At 47.1% G+C, this 18,209-nt stretch overlaps 5 protein-coding genes across 10 annotated transcripts; 3 read left to right on the top strand and 2 right to left on the bottom strand.

Annotated features, from left to right (window-relative positions):
- The first annotated feature begins 212 nt into the window (after positions 1-212).
- Positions 213-3,191, top strand: LOC6599484 (WD repeat domain phosphoinositide-interacting protein 2). 5 transcript variants are annotated; one of them, XM_026993595.1, is made up of 6 exons: positions 213-295; positions 623-723; positions 802-1,563; positions 2,001-2,159; positions 2,225-2,352; positions 2,440-3,191. In XM_026993595.1, exons 2-6 carry the CDS (start codon positions 653-655, stop codon positions 2,688-2,690), a joined length of 1,371 nt encoding a protein of 456 aa, XP_026849396.1. In that variant the 5' UTR covers positions 213-295; positions 623-652; the 3' UTR covers positions 2,691-3,191. The 5 variants fall into 5 exon arrangements, with proteins under 5 accessions (XP_026849396.1, XP_002024604.1, XP_026849397.1 ...); XM_002024568.2 differs by having other exon boundaries at positions 288-355; positions 2,016-2,159; positions 2,461-3,191; XM_026993596.1 differs by having other exon boundaries at positions 288-355; positions 2,016-2,159.
- Positions 3,192-3,987: 796 nt separating this feature from the next.
- Positions 3,988-9,123, top strand: LOC6599482 (mediator of RNA polymerase II transcription subunit 24). Its single transcript, XM_026993614.1, has 7 exons — positions 3,988-4,153; positions 5,827-5,913; positions 5,976-6,133; positions 6,197-7,036; positions 7,104-7,464; positions 7,521-8,338; positions 8,407-9,123. Exons 1-7 carry the CDS (start codon positions 4,064-4,066, stop codon positions 9,029-9,031), a joined length of 2,979 nt encoding a protein of 992 aa, XP_026849415.1. The 5' UTR covers positions 3,988-4,063; the 3' UTR covers positions 9,032-9,123.
- Positions 4,173-5,711, bottom strand: LOC6599483 (protein tumorous imaginal discs, mitochondrial). The gene is made up of 3 exons (XM_002024567.2): positions 5,645-5,711; positions 5,087-5,479; positions 4,173-5,020 (listed from the first exon to the last, which is right to left on the bottom strand). The coding sequence occupies exons 1-3, from the start codon at positions 5,694-5,696 to the stop codon at positions 4,275-4,277; spliced, it is 1,191 nt and encodes a 396-aa protein (XP_002024603.2). The 5' UTR covers positions 5,697-5,711; the 3' UTR covers positions 4,173-4,274.
- Positions 9,119-10,256, bottom strand: LOC6599481 (nedd8-conjugating enzyme Ubc12). The gene is made up of 4 exons (XM_002024565.2): positions 10,174-10,256; positions 9,901-10,116; positions 9,518-9,819; positions 9,119-9,443 (listed from the first exon to the last, which is right to left on the bottom strand). Exons 2-4 carry the CDS (start codon positions 10,004-10,006, stop codon positions 9,300-9,302), a joined length of 552 nt encoding a protein of 183 aa, XP_002024601.1. The 5' UTR covers positions 10,007-10,116; positions 10,174-10,256; the 3' UTR covers positions 9,119-9,299.
- A 946-nt stretch (positions 10,257-11,202) lies between these two features.
- On the top strand, positions 11,203-12,707 carry LOC6599480 (probable deoxyhypusine synthase). Of its 2 annotated transcripts, none has more exons than XM_002024564.2 (2): positions 11,203-11,437; positions 11,492-12,707. In XM_002024564.2, exons 1-2 carry the CDS (start codon positions 11,246-11,248, stop codon positions 12,395-12,397), a joined length of 1,098 nt encoding a protein of 365 aa, XP_002024600.1. In that variant the 5' UTR covers positions 11,203-11,245; the 3' UTR covers positions 12,398-12,707. The 2 variants fall into 2 exon arrangements, with proteins under 2 accessions (XP_002024600.1, XP_026849417.1); XM_026993616.1 differs by having other exon boundaries at positions 11,272-11,437; positions 11,503-12,707.
- The last annotated feature ends 5,502 nt before the right edge of the window (positions 12,708-18,209 follow it).

The following is an 18,209-nucleotide window of genomic DNA, read 5'->3' as shown; positions in this document are numbered from 1 at the left end:
GCATATTAAAAAGATTAAAAAAAATTTTATGCAGTGAGAAGAAGAAACACTCCTAGGGATGGGCAGATGGAATGTCGCCACCGCACTTTACAGCACTGTCGGTGACTAGTTGTAAAATACAACCATGGGTTCTCTTTAATTTGCCCGCCCTGGTTTCTCTGTTGCTGTCCAAGCTGCATATGTGTGGATGATTGTGTGTGTGTGTGCAAAACAGAGCAAAAACAATTGCGCGACAAAAAAATCCAAATATCATTAAATATTACGTAGCTTCAGTAAAATATTCACCCTGCAACTCGTAAGTGTGGTCCCGCAAATATTAATTTAAGCGAACAGAAAACGTTTCCTACACAAAGAGGTAAAAAAACGCTCCCTAGTCACGTAGATTTTGTGTTTTGTTTGTTGTTGCTGCTTTTATCAGCAGCCCCTATCCCCAACGTGTACATTCGGACATATGTATGTACATGTATGTACGTGCATGTTGATGTATTTATTAACATATTTATTGCGCTGCCTGCTTTGATATTAGCCACCGCACTAAAACAGTGGCTAAAACCTATGCTGCAATGGGGAATGGCTTCCACAACTTAAGTTTTTTGTTTTGTTGCTTAATCTTTTATTGCAGCTCCTTAGTCCCGTTGCACACAGCACAACGATGATGAGCCTGCTGGGCCGACCCGACGTGGATGCGGGCGAAGTGTTTGTGAACTTCAATCAAAACATAACGTAAGGCAGCAGCCTCTGACAAAGGAACTGTTATCGCAGATCTTAGTCATTCTTATGTGTCTTTTTCTGCCCCTCTAGATCACTTGCAGTCGCCACCAGCGGGGGCTACAGCCTGTACAGCCTGGGGTCTGTGGACTCGACACTGGACAAGATATATCACACGAAGAGCGATGAGCTGTTCCTTATCGAGCGCCTGTTCGAGAGCTCCTTGGTGGCCATTGTGTCGCAGCGGGCGCCGCGTAAGCTGAAGGTGTGCCACTTCAAGAAGCAGAGCGAGATCTGCAACTATTCGTATGCGAACACAATTCTGGCGGTGAAGTTGAATCGAGAGCGCCTGATCGTTTGCCTTGAGGAGTCGCTCTACATTCACAACATACAGGACATGAAAGTGGTGCACACCATCCGGGACACACCCTGCAATCCGTTGGGTCTCTGCGCCCTATCGTCATCCTCGGAGCACTGCTATCTAGCCTATCCGGGCAGCGTCACCTCCGGCGAAGTGCAGATCTTTGATGCCATCAATTTGCACGCCAAAACTATGATACCCGCCCACGACACTCCATTGGCGGCCATAGCGTTCAGCCCCTCGGGCACGGAAATAGCCACAGCCAGCGAACGCGGCACGGTCATACGCGTATTCAGCTCCCAGGATGGCAGTCGACTGTTTGAGCTGCGACGTGGCCTCAAACGTTGCGTCTCCATTGTATCACTCTCGTTCAGCAACTGTTCGGAATACTTGGTATCCAGCTCCAACACGGAGACTGTGCACATCTTTCGCTTGGATCGCAGCGCCGCCGAGACAGCTGATCATGGGAAGCAATCGACCGATGACTGGATGGGGTAAGCGGTGTTGGATTCACCAGTTGGTCCTGTGTTCTAGCTAGCTGTTTTGTATTTGTACGTTTTATGGGCAACAAAATAGGTCATGGGGAGGGTTGGTGTTATGTACACAATCTACTATAAACATATGTCCTCCGCTTAATTCATTTCATTCCACTCCAGACTCTACACTCTCGACTTCTATCGAATCTTTCATTTATTTGTGTGTGAGGGTGTGTGTGTGTGTTGCGTAGGGCCCCCAAACATATTATTTTCTTGCTTTTAGTTGTGTTCTTGTTTTTCTTCTCTGTCGTGTGGCGCTTGACATTTATCTATTTTTCTTTTCTTTCATTTTCTCGAAAACCACCAAAAAAAAACCAACCACAACCACAACAACAACAATCAAACCACCAACCAACCAACCACTCAACTCACCAAAATCTACTCTCTCATGCAAGTTACTCGTTTTTTAGATTCTTAAGCAAAACGGTCACCAGCTACCTGCCAACGCAGGTGACCGATGTGTTCAGCCAAGGACGAGCTTTTGCTTCGGTCTCACTGCCCGAGGCAGGAGTGCGTCGCATGTGCGCCATTACCACGATACAAAAACAGCTCAGGTGAAAGAAAAGCATGGCCTATCATGGTTTGGCATTATCAAATCAATTGTTTACGATTTTTGCAGACTCTTGATTGCCTCGCAGGATGGTTATCTGTATGTATATTCCATACCATCTATCGAGGGTGCCGAGTGCCAGTTGATCAAGCGACACGATCTACGTTTGGAAGATCATTATGCCATGGATATTAAAGGTGCTTAAAACAGTTTGCAATTTGCACACAAATCCACAACAACCCACACATCCTAACCGACACAAACAATCGAAACAAATTCTCTAGTTGATTCACCTCAAACTCTAGGCCTGAACAGTGGCGTAAGCATCGGCGGTGCTGCTGGCGTTCCCCCCAGTGGTGCTGGTGCTGGTGCTAGTGGAAGTGCTGATGGAAAATCGACTGCCACTGACAAGCCAGGTGGCAGCAGCTCCACAAGTGGCGGTGGCGGTGCCAGCGGAAGTGGAAGCGCTGGGGCTAGCTACGCCTCGGCCGTAAAGGGTGACGAACCAGTGGGTGGAGGACCTTCATCCACCTAGATGCAAATTCAATTCGCGAACAACCAGAGAAATAGATCAGAAACCATAACAACAAACTCACTCCTCAAAGTACTACGGACGATGATGCTAAAGTGATTGCAATTTGGAGCTCATGCAGCTGGCGACGATGAAGATTGGGCGACGGTAGTAGCCTCTGTGTGGCGTCAAGCATATTTAAGTAAAGAAATAAATAGGTCATAGACTTAATTTAGCTTTTAATGTTATCAATGGCGACCGCTTCCTTGTTTTTTACCAGCAAAAAGGGACACCACTCGCGTGTCGCGTTTCTCCTTTTTTCTTTAAACCCATTATAAATACAAGCAATGCTTAGTTGTTAAGCCCCCGTCCCGTTCGTGGCGCTGCCTTTGGAATAGGAAAATGCTTTTTGTCATACACTCTTAAGTTAGTTGTTAATTAATAATTTAAAACGATTTATAGATTTGCTTTCATAATTGAATTGATTTGCCCTGCTTTTTACAAATAAACGGCCTTTGCAAATTAGTTTTATTTTGCTGCCCTGCTTTAATTTCCTAAAAAATCCACCGAAATCCATATAAATTTAAACTTATTGCCTAGCTACTGTTTAGTCGAATCAAAAAAAAATCTTACACTAAGCGCACGTCGTCACTACACACATTCAGTAATACATTTTCAATTTAAATCAAACATTTGCAAAACAAACCAAAAAAGGAGTGAACAAATTTGAGTGTGGAATGGAGGAACAATTTTCGGCATATATAAATAGTATTTTGTACAAAGTCAAATATTTTAGAAAATAATATTTAAAAACTGTTTACAAAGGAAACTCATATGCAACTTTATTGTATTCAATAAATTATTTAAATTAATGCTTACCGAATTTAAATTCACTTTATGGCGCCAAAGAACCCGACTCAGCTCTAACCATTTTCCAGCACTGTGCGGTATATTTTGACGTCAAAACCGACGGTATATTTACGGTATTTCGGTATATATTGGTATATTTGGTCAATTTCATCAATCTATTAAATTTAATTTTCATCGTCATATAGAAATCCAATAAAAGCAAGTACTTAAATTAAACCAATCAAGTAGAAAATTGATTCATCAATCGTATAAAATTATGTGGGCATGGCTAAATGTTCTATATAGCTAGTATGATACAGCATGAATTCGTCAGTATATTTACGGTATATTTTGATAATGAGGCGGTATGTTTCGGTATATTTCTGAGGGTGGGACGGTATATTTAATCGATAAATCCGCGGTCACACTACGGTGCGGTGCTCTAAAAAAAAGAAAACAACTGAAAAGTAACAAAATTTAGTTACTTAAAAATTTTAAATAAAGAAGAAACTGCATCACGGAAGGAGAGTGGAGTTTGAGCGAGGGATATGAAGGAGAACAACAAAATCCTTCAGCTCATCTATGTGGCGTGGCGAGAACGCTGGTCGGACTCTCAATGGGGCATCAACATAAAGAAGGCAAGCAACAACCAAATAGTTTGTCGTTTGAAATGCATACTTAATTTAAACATTATTTAACAGAGTAATTGACAGAGTAATTTAACAGAAAATTTAACAAGATTAGTTTTGAAGCGCTATGCTATTTGTCTTTGAGGTTTTGCCGATCGAAAATTGGGTCTTCTGCCTGGGCTAAACTCAGGATCAGAAGACGCTGCTTCATTGAAAGTTTTGTAGGTATGAAAACTTTCAAAGTTACTACGTGGTTGCCCACTCCATTCTCGCAGCGTATGCCCTTGCTCTTGATTATTATCTCACTATTTGTCTGCGTTCCTGGGTCAACGCGTATTTCCACAGGCTCGTGGAGGCCGCGAACAGTGAAACTGCCGCCTAAAATGGCTTGCGATATAGTTATCAGCTTGTCACTATGGACATTAAGGCCATCTCGGCGAAAGTAGTCGCTGCGTTCGACCACCAGGCGATAGTTAACACGTTCTTGGGTATTCGGGTTTTGGATGGTGATAACATCGCCGTCCTTCGATCCAGGCGGTACCTTAACCAGCACCTCGACACCGGATGCTATGAAGCCGCGGTTGCCACACGGCTCGCAGTCGCGGCGGTTGATGAACCCCTTTCCTTTACAGTGTTCACATGTCTTTTCGGCCGTAAAGGTCACCGTCCGCTTGGTCACCTTGCCTGCGCCATTGCAGCGTCGGCATGGCTCCTTCCCGACATCACGATGCGTCATCAACTGCGACTTGCCGCCGCACTTGCCACACTTCCGCAGGTAGCGTATGTTCACGCGCTTCTTGCACCCATTGGCGGCTTCTTCGAAGCTAAGACTCAATTCAAAGCTCTTGCCTTTCAGCTGCTTCAGATTATTGATTTCTATACGGGAGGGGAGACTACTATTTAATCTAGGGGTTCCAAGGACACATTGACACGACAGCTCACCATCGTTTGCGTCTGTCTCCGCCTGAAGTTTCTTAGCCTCGTCCAGCCTTTGCCCCAAGATCGTCGGATTCACAGTTGCCTGCTCGAGGAACGCCTTCTCGTCCTTGACACCCCCCAGTTGATCGTACTCCAGCCTTTTGTTTTCATCTGTCAGAATATGATAGGCATTGGAGATCTCTTGAAAGTGTTTCAGGGACCTCCCCGAGCTCATTTTGTCGGGATGATAGCGCTTGGCTAGCATTAAGTAGGCGTTGCGTATTTCCTTGCTGGTAGCGTACTTGCCGACGCCTAGGACCTTGTAGTAAAAGTCTTTTGGCTTGCCGCCATCTTCGGGCTGACGTTGCGCTTGTTCAGTGGCAACGCCACTCTTACGTTCCGCTTCTTGTTTACGATCTGGATAGTAAAATGTCTTGGGTTGTTTAAATTGGTACGCGGCGTACCCTCTCTCAGCTTTCAGGGGACAGCGGCCTGTGTATAGTCCGGCCAATGTGATGCGTCTTCGCAGAAGCGCGCGGTTGCTCAAGAGACATAGAGACATAGAGCGGGACATATTCTTACCAAAATTCAGAATAAATAGACCAGAAATAAGGAGACTTGATCTTTTTACCATGTCAGTTTTACAATAGTTAGGATAGCACTGATTGGTTTGGAGATTCGGCAGGAATCCCTATGAAGACTTGACAGGAAAGGCATAGATAGATGTTTTATAATTTAATAAATATTGTGCCTCCGATTTTCAGGTGCTGCCCCGAGGCGTCAGTGGAGATGTGTACAATTTGGCCGATTGCCTCATGCAGCAGGCGCTGATTGGCTCCACAGCCAATCCAGTGAGTGTTACCTCCTTGATATTTGACCTTAACTTAAACCATTATGATTTTTGTCCTCTCAGCTGGTACTCAACTACCTGAAGCACTCGTTGTGTGCCCACCTCGTCTCGCATGCCGCAGTGCTCCGCTGCATAGCCAGATATGATAAACTGGAGCGTGTCTACTGCATCACATCGCTGCTGGAGTTTCTAGTTAGCATTGTGGATGGTGTGACCTGTCGGTGAGTATCTCTCTCTAATCTGTTATCAATAATCCCTCTAATCGAATCAACTGTGCTTTGAAGCATCAAATCGGAGGAGGCTGTGCTGCCGGGCGCTGTGGTCCAACTGATCTACTGGCTGCTCCAGATCTTTGCACGCACGGTCCAGCACTATGAGCTGTACGGGGAGATAAGCGCCGAGCAGTCGTATATGCTAGACCAGACCTGTGTGGTTATTGATCGGATTAGCCAGCATCAGTTCATGCTTTCCATGCTCTATGTGGGCTCTCGCGAGGAGTTCGAGTGCCACGGAAAGATACGGGACAAGTATGCGGCCATCAAGGGATCCCTCACCAACTCCAATTTCACTCTCAGCTCTCCCGGAGTGGAGCAGCAGCTGCAACAGTTCGCCTACATTGATGTCTCACATTTGGATTTGCAAAAGCTGAATGTGCTGCCGGCAGAGAAGATCTCCTACTGTATCCAACCTCTGCTGGCCGTGGAGGTGCTGCTTATACCTTGCAAGGAGACCAGCTACTACGTGGCTGAGTTGCAAATGCTACAGCGTCTGAAGCGCTACACAAATACACGTCTGTTCTACGAGATTATAAGAGCGGGTTTCCTCACCCTGAGCAATGTGGCCGACACCAGTCCGGACACCATGTGGGGGGCATTTATGTTCTTCAAGATGCCGCATATTATCAAACAATTGCATGCCCTGCAGCGTGTGCCCGGAGAGCAGCCGCCCCCTTCTGATTATATACCAGAGCTAGTGGAGGCCTTGGAGCTGCTCATTCAGGATAATCTACTGCTCGACTTTATGGACACCAAATGCTCGTGCAATATGATTGAATTCTTGCTCAATGACTGGACCAAACAGCAGCTTGTAAACGATGTGCATGTGAAAAAGTTTGCCAGCCAGCGGTAAGATTTCTCGATGCAAGATTTTTCCCCCGAAGAATGTTTTCTAATAACGAATTATCGTCTACAGAGAAGCTGCCTCGCTGCTGCTTAAAAAGTGCGACAATGGCCAGCAGACGCCTTCCAACATAATCTTCATCAAACGCGCAGAGGTTCCCCTCTCGGGTGTGCTGAAGACCCTGTGCACGAATAAAGTGCAGGACATGGTGAATGTTCTGTGCCAGGTGCCGGTGGGGAACAGCTTCGAGTTGATCCTGTCAGTGGCCACTGTGGACGGACGCCTGAAGACGTTTGTCTCTCGGCTGATTCAGTGCAATGAGAACTCCAAGCCGGTTCCTGCGGAGCTCGGCAAGCTCTGTGTCACGCGCTCCACACTGTTTGATGTCTCCTTTCTGATGCTAACAAGTATCGTGCAGACCTATGGCTCAGATGTAATGAATACTCGGTGAAAATTTAGGATATATTTATTGAGTTTCCTTTATTTCAGGTGGTACTGTCCGATCGCGGGGACTCCTTCTTTGAGAAGTGGGTGAGGGAGTGCATGGTGGAGCGAAACAAGCTTAAGAATCCGCGCCAGATATTGGCGCTCTGCGATGACAGCATGGTGGATGAGCTGCTACTCAGCCTGAGCAAGCCGGAGGCGGCACAACTGAAGCCGTGCTCTTTGAGCTGGCAAGAGACCTGCCTGAATCTGCCAGGAGTGCTGCATCATGTGCTGATTGCCTGGGAGCAGGAGACCCTCTCGTCGGCGGACGTGAAGAACATTTTGGACAACATAAAGCGACGTCTCTTCAGCTTCTCCGTCTGCGCAACCAGCTTTCTCTGCGCCTACATGTATTCGGTGCGGGAGACGGAGCTGCTGAAGCCCCTCAACATGATCCAGCAGTTCCTGGCCCCCCTCACTAGCGAGGAGTTGTCCAGTCAGGAATATGCCAAGGAGCGACTGGCCTTGTCCTATCCGATCATAAGGAAAATGCAACACGATGTCCATCCCGCCCCCAGCACCAAGTCCCGCCTCATCTCCCACTCGCCGCTCATCGAACAGTTCCGTGAGGTGTGGAAAACCGTGGCCGAGGCGGGTCATCTGCCCGTGCGTGCGGTCCAGACCCTGGAGTCACTGCTCCTGGCCGGTGGTGCTGCGTGGTTGGCCACGCAGCTGGTCGAGCAGCTGCTCACCTGCAAATACATTCGGGACATGTCCAAAACCATGGACATTGTGTTTGCCGTCATGCATCTGGACATTGAGAAGGGCACCGAGGCGCTACTACAGTATGTGGTGCCTCCTCTTATGCTTCGTCGCCAGGGGTAAGCGAATTGCTCAACAAATATGGAGTGGAGCCCATTGCTTAATTTTCCTTCCAAATTGTTTGCAGAGAGGACATTAATGAGCCGCAGTCATTGGTTCTTGCGCGTCTGTGCGTCTACTGTGTCATCTCCTGTCTGGAGACTCGCAGCGGTGTGGCCTGCTCATCCTTCAGTGGCCTGAAGAAACGTTCACGTTCCAATGATGAGGAGGACCAGGCCACCAATGTAGCAAAGGTGCGCAAAGTCATTGGCGATGGCAGTGAGAATTCCAACGACTTTACAGATAACGCTGGAGGCTTGGCAGGACCACGTTTGGCCTCTCCATCATCCAGCACTGAGCTGCGGGCAACGCCCCAGACCCTGAAGGAGCCCCTACAGTCAAGTATTCAGCATATTTTCAGTGTATTTTTACAATTTGTGAGCGGCGATGAGCTGTCGCCCAAGGCCGTCTTTGTCTATCAGTTCATTTCGTTGCTGGTGGAGTGCGGGGGAGAGCGAGTGGCGCCTGTGCTCCGCCTGCTGCCAGCAAATCTAGTGCAGCAACTGCTCAAGGTCCTGCCCACCGAGGACATACGCGTGGGTCTTATAAGCAGGCTCTACGATTTACATGTGCAAGGCGGGCGACAGGCGGCGGTTGCCGATCTCTGCTTGTGGCGGAACATGCAGATGGCCAGGCACAGCATACACCTATGAAGGGAGTAAGGATTAAGGAGACTGAAGGGGGGCGAAAGTGTTAAATTGAATAATTAATTGTATTAAAAAAAAGTAGAAATCGATGACTCGAATCGACTGTTGTTTTCTTCTTCGTGTACGCAGTGGTTTTTCTTTCTTTTATTACAATAATTGGTTGATTCTGTTGTCCGCTGCCATTCATTTGCTCTGCTGTTCGTCTTCATGATGAACATCATCCTTCCTAATGCGGAGGCAGGTTTAAATTAAAAAGACTGTTTGATTTCCTATATCACTTGAGGAGACAGCACTCGAAGTAGGTCTCGCCCACACAACCGCCGCGCATCGCCTTCTTCACATTGTACTCGAACTGGCGACGATTGCTCTGCAGGACATCGGCGGCCTCCTTGTTAAGTGGATCCTCAGGATTGGGTTCCTAAAATAAGAGCATTGCATTCGAGTACATACATATAGGATTTTTTGAGTTGAGGATTGTTTCAAATTACAAACCAAAAAAAGAAACTGCAAGCCATAGACTATCGAGTTAATGGTCAGCACTGGGTTCCAGTCTTCGCGCAATATATTCAAACACACATTGCCCTCGAGATCAATGTTCGGATGGTAGACCTGCGTTGCACATTTCACTTTTGGGGGCTCGTGCGGGTAGTTGGATCCCACGCGGAAGTTGAACACAAAGCGCCCATCTCTGTAGAACCCTTCGTCGGGCGAAATGATCAATTTGAAGTTGAGCAAGTCATCGGCATCGGGAAATTCAGTCACGCAAGTCTTGGGCAGGTTCATTTCGCTAATATCTGTGTCCAAAAGAAGCAAGAGCAAGAAAATCTGTATGAGGAAGTGGCCAGAAAAACAATTAAACCAAACAGCACCCGTACCTTTTTGTATGCGCAGTTGGGCAGCCGATGCTTTCTTCTGCTGGCCACCGCTCCCTTTTTGTTCGCCGTCTTTCTTTTGTTGCTTCAGCGTAAAGAGTTTAATCATTTTTCTATATTTTTGTTGGCTGCTATGATTGGCGTCCTCGTCTTCGCTGGCGTTTCTACTGCGGATGATTCGCGGGTTATTTCAGCGCTTTGTTTGCTTGCGTTTCCGTCCTAAATTGGGTTCATTTATAATTTTGCAATGTGCGGCGTGTAATATAATTAGCCTACCGTAAATTTAAATTTAATGTGAAAAAAGTCACTTCGAGTGAGTGGAGTGCTTGCTTTCTTTACTTCGTTTGCTAGACATCTGAATCAAAGGAAATTATTGGATGAGGAAACGATATTCCTTGATTTTGATATTCTGTCTACTTTTACTAGCTAGCTAGCACTCTCAGCATTCAAAATATATTTTTTTATGATAAACTAATTAATTTCCCACAAGACTAGCTAGATTTATGTTCTCATTTTCATTTAATTATTCATTGAATAAGGCTTAAACAAAAAAGATCAACTACAACTTCCAGAAAAATAATTTCTTTTACATGGTAACGACACGCTAACTACTAATTTGCTACAAGTTAACTACAATTGCATGTAATTATTAAAAGAGACACCTGAAGGGGAAATGTGTAAGTTTGTTGACAAACTTGGCCGTTTTCTTTTCATACAAGCCCCATGGAAGCGCTAGTGTGAAAAACCTCCGCTATCCTCTTTTTGGAATGCCTTTTTCTCGACATTTTGAAAAAGTTTAGATTTTGATGGCAAACGATCAGAAATTCGATGCCGCTCACGAGTTAGTATTCGATGTGGCCTGACCCATGTTTCTAAATGTAATTTCTACACGATTTTTACATGATTGGATTAGCACATCGAAGTGAGTTCATAACGCGTCTTAAAAAATACTAGAAAATACTATGAAAAGTATACAAATTTCAAGGTGTGTGAGCTAGACGTGGTGGCAAGACAATCAGCAATTAAATACTGTAATCGATAAAAGGTTTAAAATTAAACAAAACAAAACATTGGTAAGCCAATGGGACGTCATGTTCGATGTATGGTAAGTGATGTTATCTACATCGTTCATAAATAACAGATATATATTGATCAGCTTACCGATACAATCGGCGCAAGTCCAACAAGTTGCAAGGTGTGTGATATAGAAAGGTAAATATACCAACAAAATATATAGTTCGATAGCTTCGGTGTGTTGGTAAGCGACAATAAACGAGGGCTGGCACTAGCAACGGCACATGTTGAATTTGCAATACAATTTGTTTGAATTTAATCTTTTACCTAAGCGATGTCAGAAAGACCAGAAATAGCCAAAGATGCTGTGCTGAAGCGTAGCGAGCGCATTCCTGAGGGCACTCCCCAGGTTCAGGGCTATGATTTCAACCAGGGCGTGGATTACAGCAAGCTCTTTGAATCATACAAAAACACCGGATTCCAAGCCACAAATCTCTGCCTGGCTATGCAAGAGATTAATAAAATGGTGAGCCCAATTGAATCCCTGACAATCGACAACTCAAGCACTAAACACTGACAGCTCGATTGCAGGGCTCAACCGCTGGATGTAGAGCAGGAGGACCTCCATGAATCGGACGACTTCATTCGGCGACGGAGCAGTTGCACCATATTTTTGGGCTACACCTCCAACCTGGTATCGTCCGGAATGAGAGAGACAATACGTTTCCTTGCCGAGCATCGGATGATCGACTGCATTGTAACCACCGCTGGTGGCGTGGAGGAGGATTTCATAAAATGCCTTGCCCCCACATTCATGGGTTCCTTCGACCTCAACGGACGGGAGTTGCGCGACCGGGGAATCAATCGCATTGGCAATCTGCTGGTCCCCAACGACAATTACTGCAAGTTTGAGGACTGGTTAATGCCACTGCTCGATGAAATGCTCGAAGATCAGCGCGCCAAGGGCACGGTGTGGTCTCCATCTCGCATCATCAATCGACTGGGCGAAAGGATTGCGGATCCCAGGTCGATCTACTACTGGACAGCCAAGAATCAAATTCCCGTCTTTTGTCCGGCACTAACAGATGGCAGTCTTGGTGATATGATGTACTTCCACTCTTTCCGTCAGCCTGGCCTGGTTGTGGACATACTCTCCGATCTGCGACGCCTCAACACAATGTCCGTCAAGGCCGTCAACAGTGGCATGATCATTGTGGGTGGCGGTGTCATCAAGCATCACATCTGCAATGCAAATTTGATGCGAAATGGCGCCGACTACTCGGTGTTCATCAACACCGCTTCGGAATTCGATGGCAGCGACAGTGGCGCCCGTCCAGACGAGGCAATATCTTGGGGTAAGATACGCAAAGATGCTACGCCTGTTAAGGTGTACGCCGAGGCCAGTTTGGTCTTCCCCCTCATTGTGGCCGAAACCTTTGCCAAGCGGCATTTTTCCAAGCAAAATGTCGACTCTCCCCCAGTGTAAATAAATGTTTATGTAAGGAAAAAGTAATGGACACGTATGTAACTTGTTAACTTGTAACTTGTGTCCTGCGCCCACCCCCCAAGTAACACTTAACTTGCCAATATATCTGTGGGGCGCAGCGTACAAGCCAGAGGCCATTTATATTTTCCACTGTGCTGTCCTGTCCACTAGGCAGCGACGGCCATAATGTCTGGCTTGCGCGAGTAAAACGCCCCCTCTGGATCAACATCGGACGATTCGTTATATGAATTATGCATACATCTGTGAAATATTAAAATTAAATTAAAAAATGCGTTAAATTTAAACTGTACACCACCACTCTTCTTCACCAGCGATCTTTCACGGTAGATCGGGCGTTTTCAGCATAGTTTTTTGAAAGTTTGAAATCCTTTCCAGATTCACGTGGAGCCTGGCAAGGTGCTGGACCTGGGTGTCTCCAAAGTGCTGTGCTTCACTCCAGAAGTAAACCGCCCCAAGCAAAGTTGTCATTGGCACCAGGAGAAACCCATTAAGCGTCGTTGGAGATGTTGCAGAATGTGATAAAGACAACAAGCCTTTAATTTTAGACTCTAGTGGGTAATAATTTTTTGTTATGTAGGGGCCGGATAGTTTGTAGAGTGCCGCTAAAATGCAACTTTTGTTTGCCCATTTCCACAATCAGCAGTAAGATTGTGGTCGCAGATGTTTACTTTATCGTCTGGTGTGTCCTTAATTGTTTGGACTGGCGGTACACATAAATGCTTTACCACCGCGACTTTGCATTTGTAGTCTTGCGCTTGATGGTCGGTTCGGAAATTGTTGGAGGACCAAACATGCAGTCGCATGAGCCCATAAAATTAGTCGTTTATTTTGTGACCACTAATGTAAGAGTTTGGCTGGGCTTCCCCGTCACCTTCTCAAATCTTTCCCCGTTTTTTCTCTCCTCCATATAGTATGGCCTGGAACTTTGACTGGTGTCTGTGCGCATCATTAAAGCCAAGGGGGAAACTTTTTTTCGCACACTTTCTTTTTTGTTCTCTCTGTGCCTCGGGCCCTGCCACTGTACTGTCCTGTCCCCCTCTGCCAATTGCATCGACAGTGGGTGCTACATATTTCAGCGATTTTCATGCAGCAGACGCAAGGGAAGGAGGGGAAATTTTGGCAACTTTTTCACAACTGCTTGGAAGTTTTTTCCCGGTTTTTTACCCTCCATTTTAAATGAACGTGGGGCACAGGGTGTGCGAGCATATGTATAATATAGCAACCAATGTGTGTTCTATCAAAATTCTGAAATTTATATACAGGATACAGTTTTAGTTGCGCTTGTGCTTCTGCACTCTGCATAACTTTGGTCATCGATTAACACAAATTTATGTTATCTGGCAGGGGAATCAATTGCAGACAGAGGACCATTATCGGCAGACGACCACTGCTACGAAGTTCTTAACTGCATCCACACACACACACACACACACATTGGCCGCTGTCCCTCTTCAACAAACTCTCACTTAAAAACTAATTACGAACAAAGCTGTTGCTGCAAGTCGTTTTGTTCTCCTTGCGGCTAGCAGGACAGGCTGAGGCGGCAGCTAAGTGCGTAGATTTTTACCAGAACCAGTACCAGTGTGGCTGCCAAGTTAGTCCCTCCCTCCGCGATTACTAGGAAATTAAAACTACATTAAAACTTCTGCAGTTGACAGAGCAAGAAGAAAGAAAGCATCCGCCGTCCAACAGGATTTTCTCAGGCTGCTGGACTCGCTCGGGAGTTCGTCACATCACCACTGGGGCTTGCCTCAATACTCGTATAGCATCGGGTACAGTTGCTATAATTAATGGCTGTTCCCTCCATGGTATCCGAAGTGGCGCCTGCATTCTGGTCGTTTCCATGGAAATGTGTGCACTGGGTCGCAGTAAAAAAGCATTCACAGGTTATTTGCTCGGATGACGCGAATGACCGCGCTCCTCAGCATAATATGCTTGCAGGACGTCTCCGGTCGGAGACTGGAGATTCACGCTAAACTGTTCCGGCTCCTGTCGTCTTCTGAGTTGGTGCGGTCTTTCTTGCATCATGGCTGTTTCTTCGTAATTGAGAAGGCTGAGGGAGCACTAAGTGCGTAGATTTTTGCCAGAACCAGTACCAGTGTGGCTGCCAAGTTAGTCCCCTCCTCCCGTGATTACTAGAAAATTAAAACTACATTAAAACTTCTGCAGTTGACAGAGCAAGAGGAAAGAAAGCAAACGATGGGGCGTTTAAGGAATTGTTTATTTATTCTAATGTGTGCTCGCCATGCTACTAGTGGGCAGAGTAGATGCTAGAGTGGCTCCGCCATCCAACAGGACTTCTTCGGGCTGCTCGACTCGCTCGTGGGTTCGTCACGTCACCACTGGTGTTTGAGTTGGGACTCGTCGCATACCGACGGCATATCTTGAGGCTCGACTCCTTGATCGCGTTGGAGAAACTCAACGCTGTTGAAAGTCGTTGCCGATCCCCCAATATCGCATCGGGGACAGTTATAGTTTATGGCTGTACCTTCCAAGGGAACCGAAGTGGCGCCTCCACTCAGGTCGTTGGTCTGGAAATGTGTGCACTGGACACCTGGTAAAGCATTATGCATAGGGTAATTGCCCGGATGACGTGGGTGACCGCGCTCCTCAGCAAAACGTGTTTGTCGCTCGTCTCCGGTCGGATACTGAGCTCGCCCGTGGCTCAGATTCTGGGATCGCCCGACCTCATTCTGTAGGATAGCGGCCTCATGACGACGCAACTCGTGCTCCCGACGATCAAGCTCCGCGCTAAACTGTTCCAACTCCTGTCGTCTTCTAGTTTGGTTGGCTCGCTCTTTCAAAATGGCATTTTCTTCAGTCTTAAACGATTCCCCAGCACTGTCAATCATCTGGTTGACTACCATACCCAATCTGCGATCTAGCTCCGGAATATTCCTTCGGATTTCCGGGTCTTGCGCGGTCAATGGGCGTAGGCAGAGTGAAAAGAAGCCTAGCTTATCCTCGCTTCCTCTCCACTGTTCCAAACGTCCAATGGCTTGCAGTGAAAGGTTCCAGACATCTTCGACCAGGTTGTTCTGGACCTGATGGGGCGGCTGGACCTGCTGGTGTTGCGGGTGCTGCTCGATCGGATGGTTTTGCGGGTGGTGCGGGTGCTGCTCGATCGGATGATTTTGCGGGTGGTGCGGGTGCTGCTCGATCGGATGACTTTGCGGGTGGTGCGGGTGCTGCTCGCTGGGATGGTTTTGCGGGTGGTGCAGGTGCTGCTCGCTGGGATGGTTTTGCTGGTGGTGCAGTTGCTGCTCGATCGGATGGTTTTGCGGGTGGTGCAGGTGCTGCTCGCTGGGATGGTTTTGCTGGTGGTGCAGTTGCTGCTCGATCGGATGGTTTTGCGGGTGGTGCTGGAGCTGCTGGTGCTGCTCGATTGGGTGGTTCTGCGGGTGGTGCTGGGGCTGCTCGCTCAAGTGGTTCTGCGGGTGGTGCGGGTGCTGCTCGCTCGGATGGTTTTGCGGGTGCTGCTGGTACTGCTCGATTTTTGCTCGGTTTTGGTGCGGTGCCAGCTGGTATTGCTGATGCTGCTGGTTCGGTTGGTTATTCTGGATTATATGGTTTTGTTGGTGTGATGGTTGGATGGTGCTTGGTTGGTGCGTGTGGTTCGGTTGCTGCATTTGTAAATTGTATTGCGGCCTGGGTCCCATGGGGACGGCTCGGTAACTGAAAGGCAGTCCAGCCCTCATCTGATTCAGCAGCACTTGGTTTGCCTGTCTCACACTTTGTAGGATAGACGGGGCTTCCGTGTCGGGCACGACCGTTCGGCTTGGAGAAGCCCAAGTGATACCGCCACCAGTATTGCCGGCGTTGGCTTGTACGTCCGTTTGTGTACCATCGACACCATCCACTGTTGGTGTACCAACGCCACTATCCGCTTGGTCATTACCGCGCGACGCCATCTTCTCGGCCAAATCGCCGTCATACTCGGCCAGCACCATCTGCATGCTTAACTGCATGTTGTCCATGTTTAGGAATGGCTCGCTCAGACGTCCCATATCCTTCAGCTGTCCGTACATCAACAACATCAGGCAGTTGCGAGCGTACTTGTCGTTCTTGCAGGCCCTTTTAAAGTGGCGCAGCCACTTCTGCGTGAGCATGTGCTCGTTCTTGGTAATCTGATCCCCAAGCAATTGGGCCAGCATACGCGTCTGTGCCGCAAAGTGCTGGTCCAGGGCTTTTTCGTTTAGGGTAGACGTCATCTCGGCCAGCCAGAAATTGTTTAGTTTTAGAAAATGTGAAAAACGGAATAATTTGGAGATTTGTGGAAAGTATGTTGTTAAATACTGGAATTTAGATATGGAAAAAAACACAGAATTTTTGTTTTGGTACTATTAAAAATGTTGAATCGGAATCAAATTTTAAAGTTGATCTGAAACGTATGAAGGTTGCGAACACACTGAACGGAACTGATTTTATGTGAGGGTACATGAAAATGCCTACACCCAAAGGCCTACTATTGATCTGAAAAAGAGTGTTTTTTGCATTCGTGGACTTTTGTTTTAGTCGAACTTCAGGAAGCTCACTATTTCTGGCCAATACGAACTAGGCCAATTGTCTTTTTCCACTTGTACTTTTCCACTTTCCACTTTCCACTTTCCACTTCCACTGTCAGCTTCTGTCGGGCACCTCTGGAGAGTTCGAGCTTTTACCACTAGTTTCTAAGAAGAAAATTGCCATGACTTCTTGAACTTCTCAACGGGCTCACCTCCTGATTTCATGTCGTTAACATATAAATCGCGCAACACGACTTTGGACCCCAATGGATAATGTGACTGTATCCAGCTTAAAAACTTGGATGTCAGCTACAATATAGCTGCTTGAAGTGCTCTTCACAACGAAGTTCTTCAGCGGACATCGTTGATTTTTGCTCGAAGACATGTTCTACTTCCCAGAACTGACAATCCCGCTCATCTAACTGGACAACAGGGGCAGGCTCCTGCACTGATCCTGGCGATGCAATGAAGGACGATGACTTGCTGCGGCTGACTGGATACGGGTACTGGCATATAATGGAGAAGCGTATGGCGCTTGCATGGTCAAGTACGACAGGGACCTGATCGTACTAGGAGCGAGCATTAGATTTACGAGCATTTACGAGCGCTGGCCAGCCCAAAGAGCACCCGAACACCAAGTTTCAACTGAAATTTGAACTGTTGTGGTAGGTCTTGGTGGGCGCTTCCGAACATGTCCCGGCTATGGCCGGCTATGGCTTTGCCATCAGCAGCAGAGGGGTACGCATTTTTCGCACCTTAATGGCATAAATACCGCAAATACTTGCAGGAATCTCATGCCCATGCCCTCGCTCCCTCATACGGTGCTTCCCACTCTTCCGCTCTTCTATCCCACTCTGGCAGCCTTATTAATTCCTTGACTGCTGCTTTGGTATTTTTTTGCTCTGTTGGCGCCTTTCTCTTTTCCACTCATAAATTGCGCGAATTCCTCTTGTGGAGCGTGAAAGAAAAAGAAAAGAGCGATGGGGTGGTGAAGGGGAAGGGGGAGGGGAGGGGGTCGTGGACGTGGACGTGGAAGGGGCCTGATTTGGTGGTGTGGTCACATCTAATTTCACTGCATGTCTTTTGCACGCTTATTAAAGTATAAATCATTTGACGGCTCCTTCTCACCCTCTCACCCTCTCACCCTGACACCCTCTCTCTATCCACTCTCCACTCTCCACTCTCTCCTCTATTCGCCTGGTGCTGCAAAGTGACCAACAAATACGTCATAGAGGAGAAACTGTCATCAACCGAAAAATAACAAGCGGGAAAGTTGTGAGACGCGG

Source organism: Drosophila persimilis, unplaced genomic scaffold (genome assembly GCF_003286085.1).
Source record: "Drosophila persimilis strain 14011-0111.01,24,50 unplaced genomic scaffold, DperRS2 tig00000863-arrow-arrow-pilon, whole genome shotgun sequence".
Lineage (NCBI taxonomy): Eukaryota > Metazoa > Arthropoda > Insecta > Diptera > Drosophilidae > Drosophila > Drosophila persimilis.
This window is presented reverse-complemented; position numbering and strand designations above follow the sequence as displayed.

Coding starts and splice junctions, on each gene's coding strand:
- LOC6599482 (XM_026993614.1), top strand. CDS start 4,064: ATGAAGGAGAACAACAAAATCCTTCAGCTCATCTATGTGGCGTGGCGA. Junction 5,914..5,975: donor TTGGCTCCACAGCCAATCCA/GTGAGTGTTACC, acceptor TTGTCCTCTCAG/CTGGTACTCAACTACCTGAA. Junction 7,037..7,103: donor AAAAAGTTTGCCAGCCAGCG/GTAAGATTTCTC, acceptor TATCGTCTACAG/AGAAGCTGCCTCGCTGCTGC.
- LOC6599483 (XM_002024567.2), bottom strand. CDS start 5,696: ATGGTAAAAAGATCAAGTCTCCTTATTTCTGGTCTATTTATTCTGAAT. Junction 5,480..5,644: donor TCTATTTATTCTGAATTTTG/GTAAGAATATGT, acceptor TTTACTATCCAG/ATCGTAAACAAGAAGCGGAA. Junction 5,021..5,086: donor GGAGACAGACGCAAACGATG/GTGAGCTGTCGT, acceptor CCTCCCGTATAG/AAATCAATAATCTGAAGCAG.
- LOC6599484 (XM_026993595.1), top strand. CDS start 653: ATGATGAGCCTGCTGGGCCGACCCGACGTGGATGCGGGCGAAGTGTTT. Junction 1,564..2,000: donor TCGACCGATGACTGGATGGG/GTAAGCGGTGTT, acceptor CTCTCATGCAAG/TTACTCGTTTTTTAGATTCT. Junction 2,353..2,439: donor TTATGCCATGGATATTAAAG/GTGCTTAAAACA, acceptor CAAATTCTCTAG/TTGATTCACCTCAAACTCTA.
- LOC6599481 (XM_002024565.2), bottom strand. CDS start 10,006: ATGATTAAACTCTTTACGCTGAAGCAACAAAAGAAAGACGGCGAACAA. Junction 9,820..9,900: donor CCAACTGCGCATACAAAAAG/GTACGGGTGCTG, acceptor TTTTGGACACAG/ATATTAGCGAAATGAACCTG. Junction 9,444..9,517: donor GCTTGCAGTTTCTTTTTTTG/GTTTGTAATTTG, acceptor CTCTTATTTTAG/GAACCCAATCCTGAGGATCC.
- LOC6599480 (XM_002024564.2), top strand. CDS start 11,246: ATGTCAGAAAGACCAGAAATAGCCAAAGATGCTGTGCTGAAGCGTAGC. Junction 11,438..11,491: donor TGCAAGAGATTAATAAAATG/GTGAGCCCAATT, acceptor AAACACTGACAG/CTCGATTGCAGGGCTCAACC.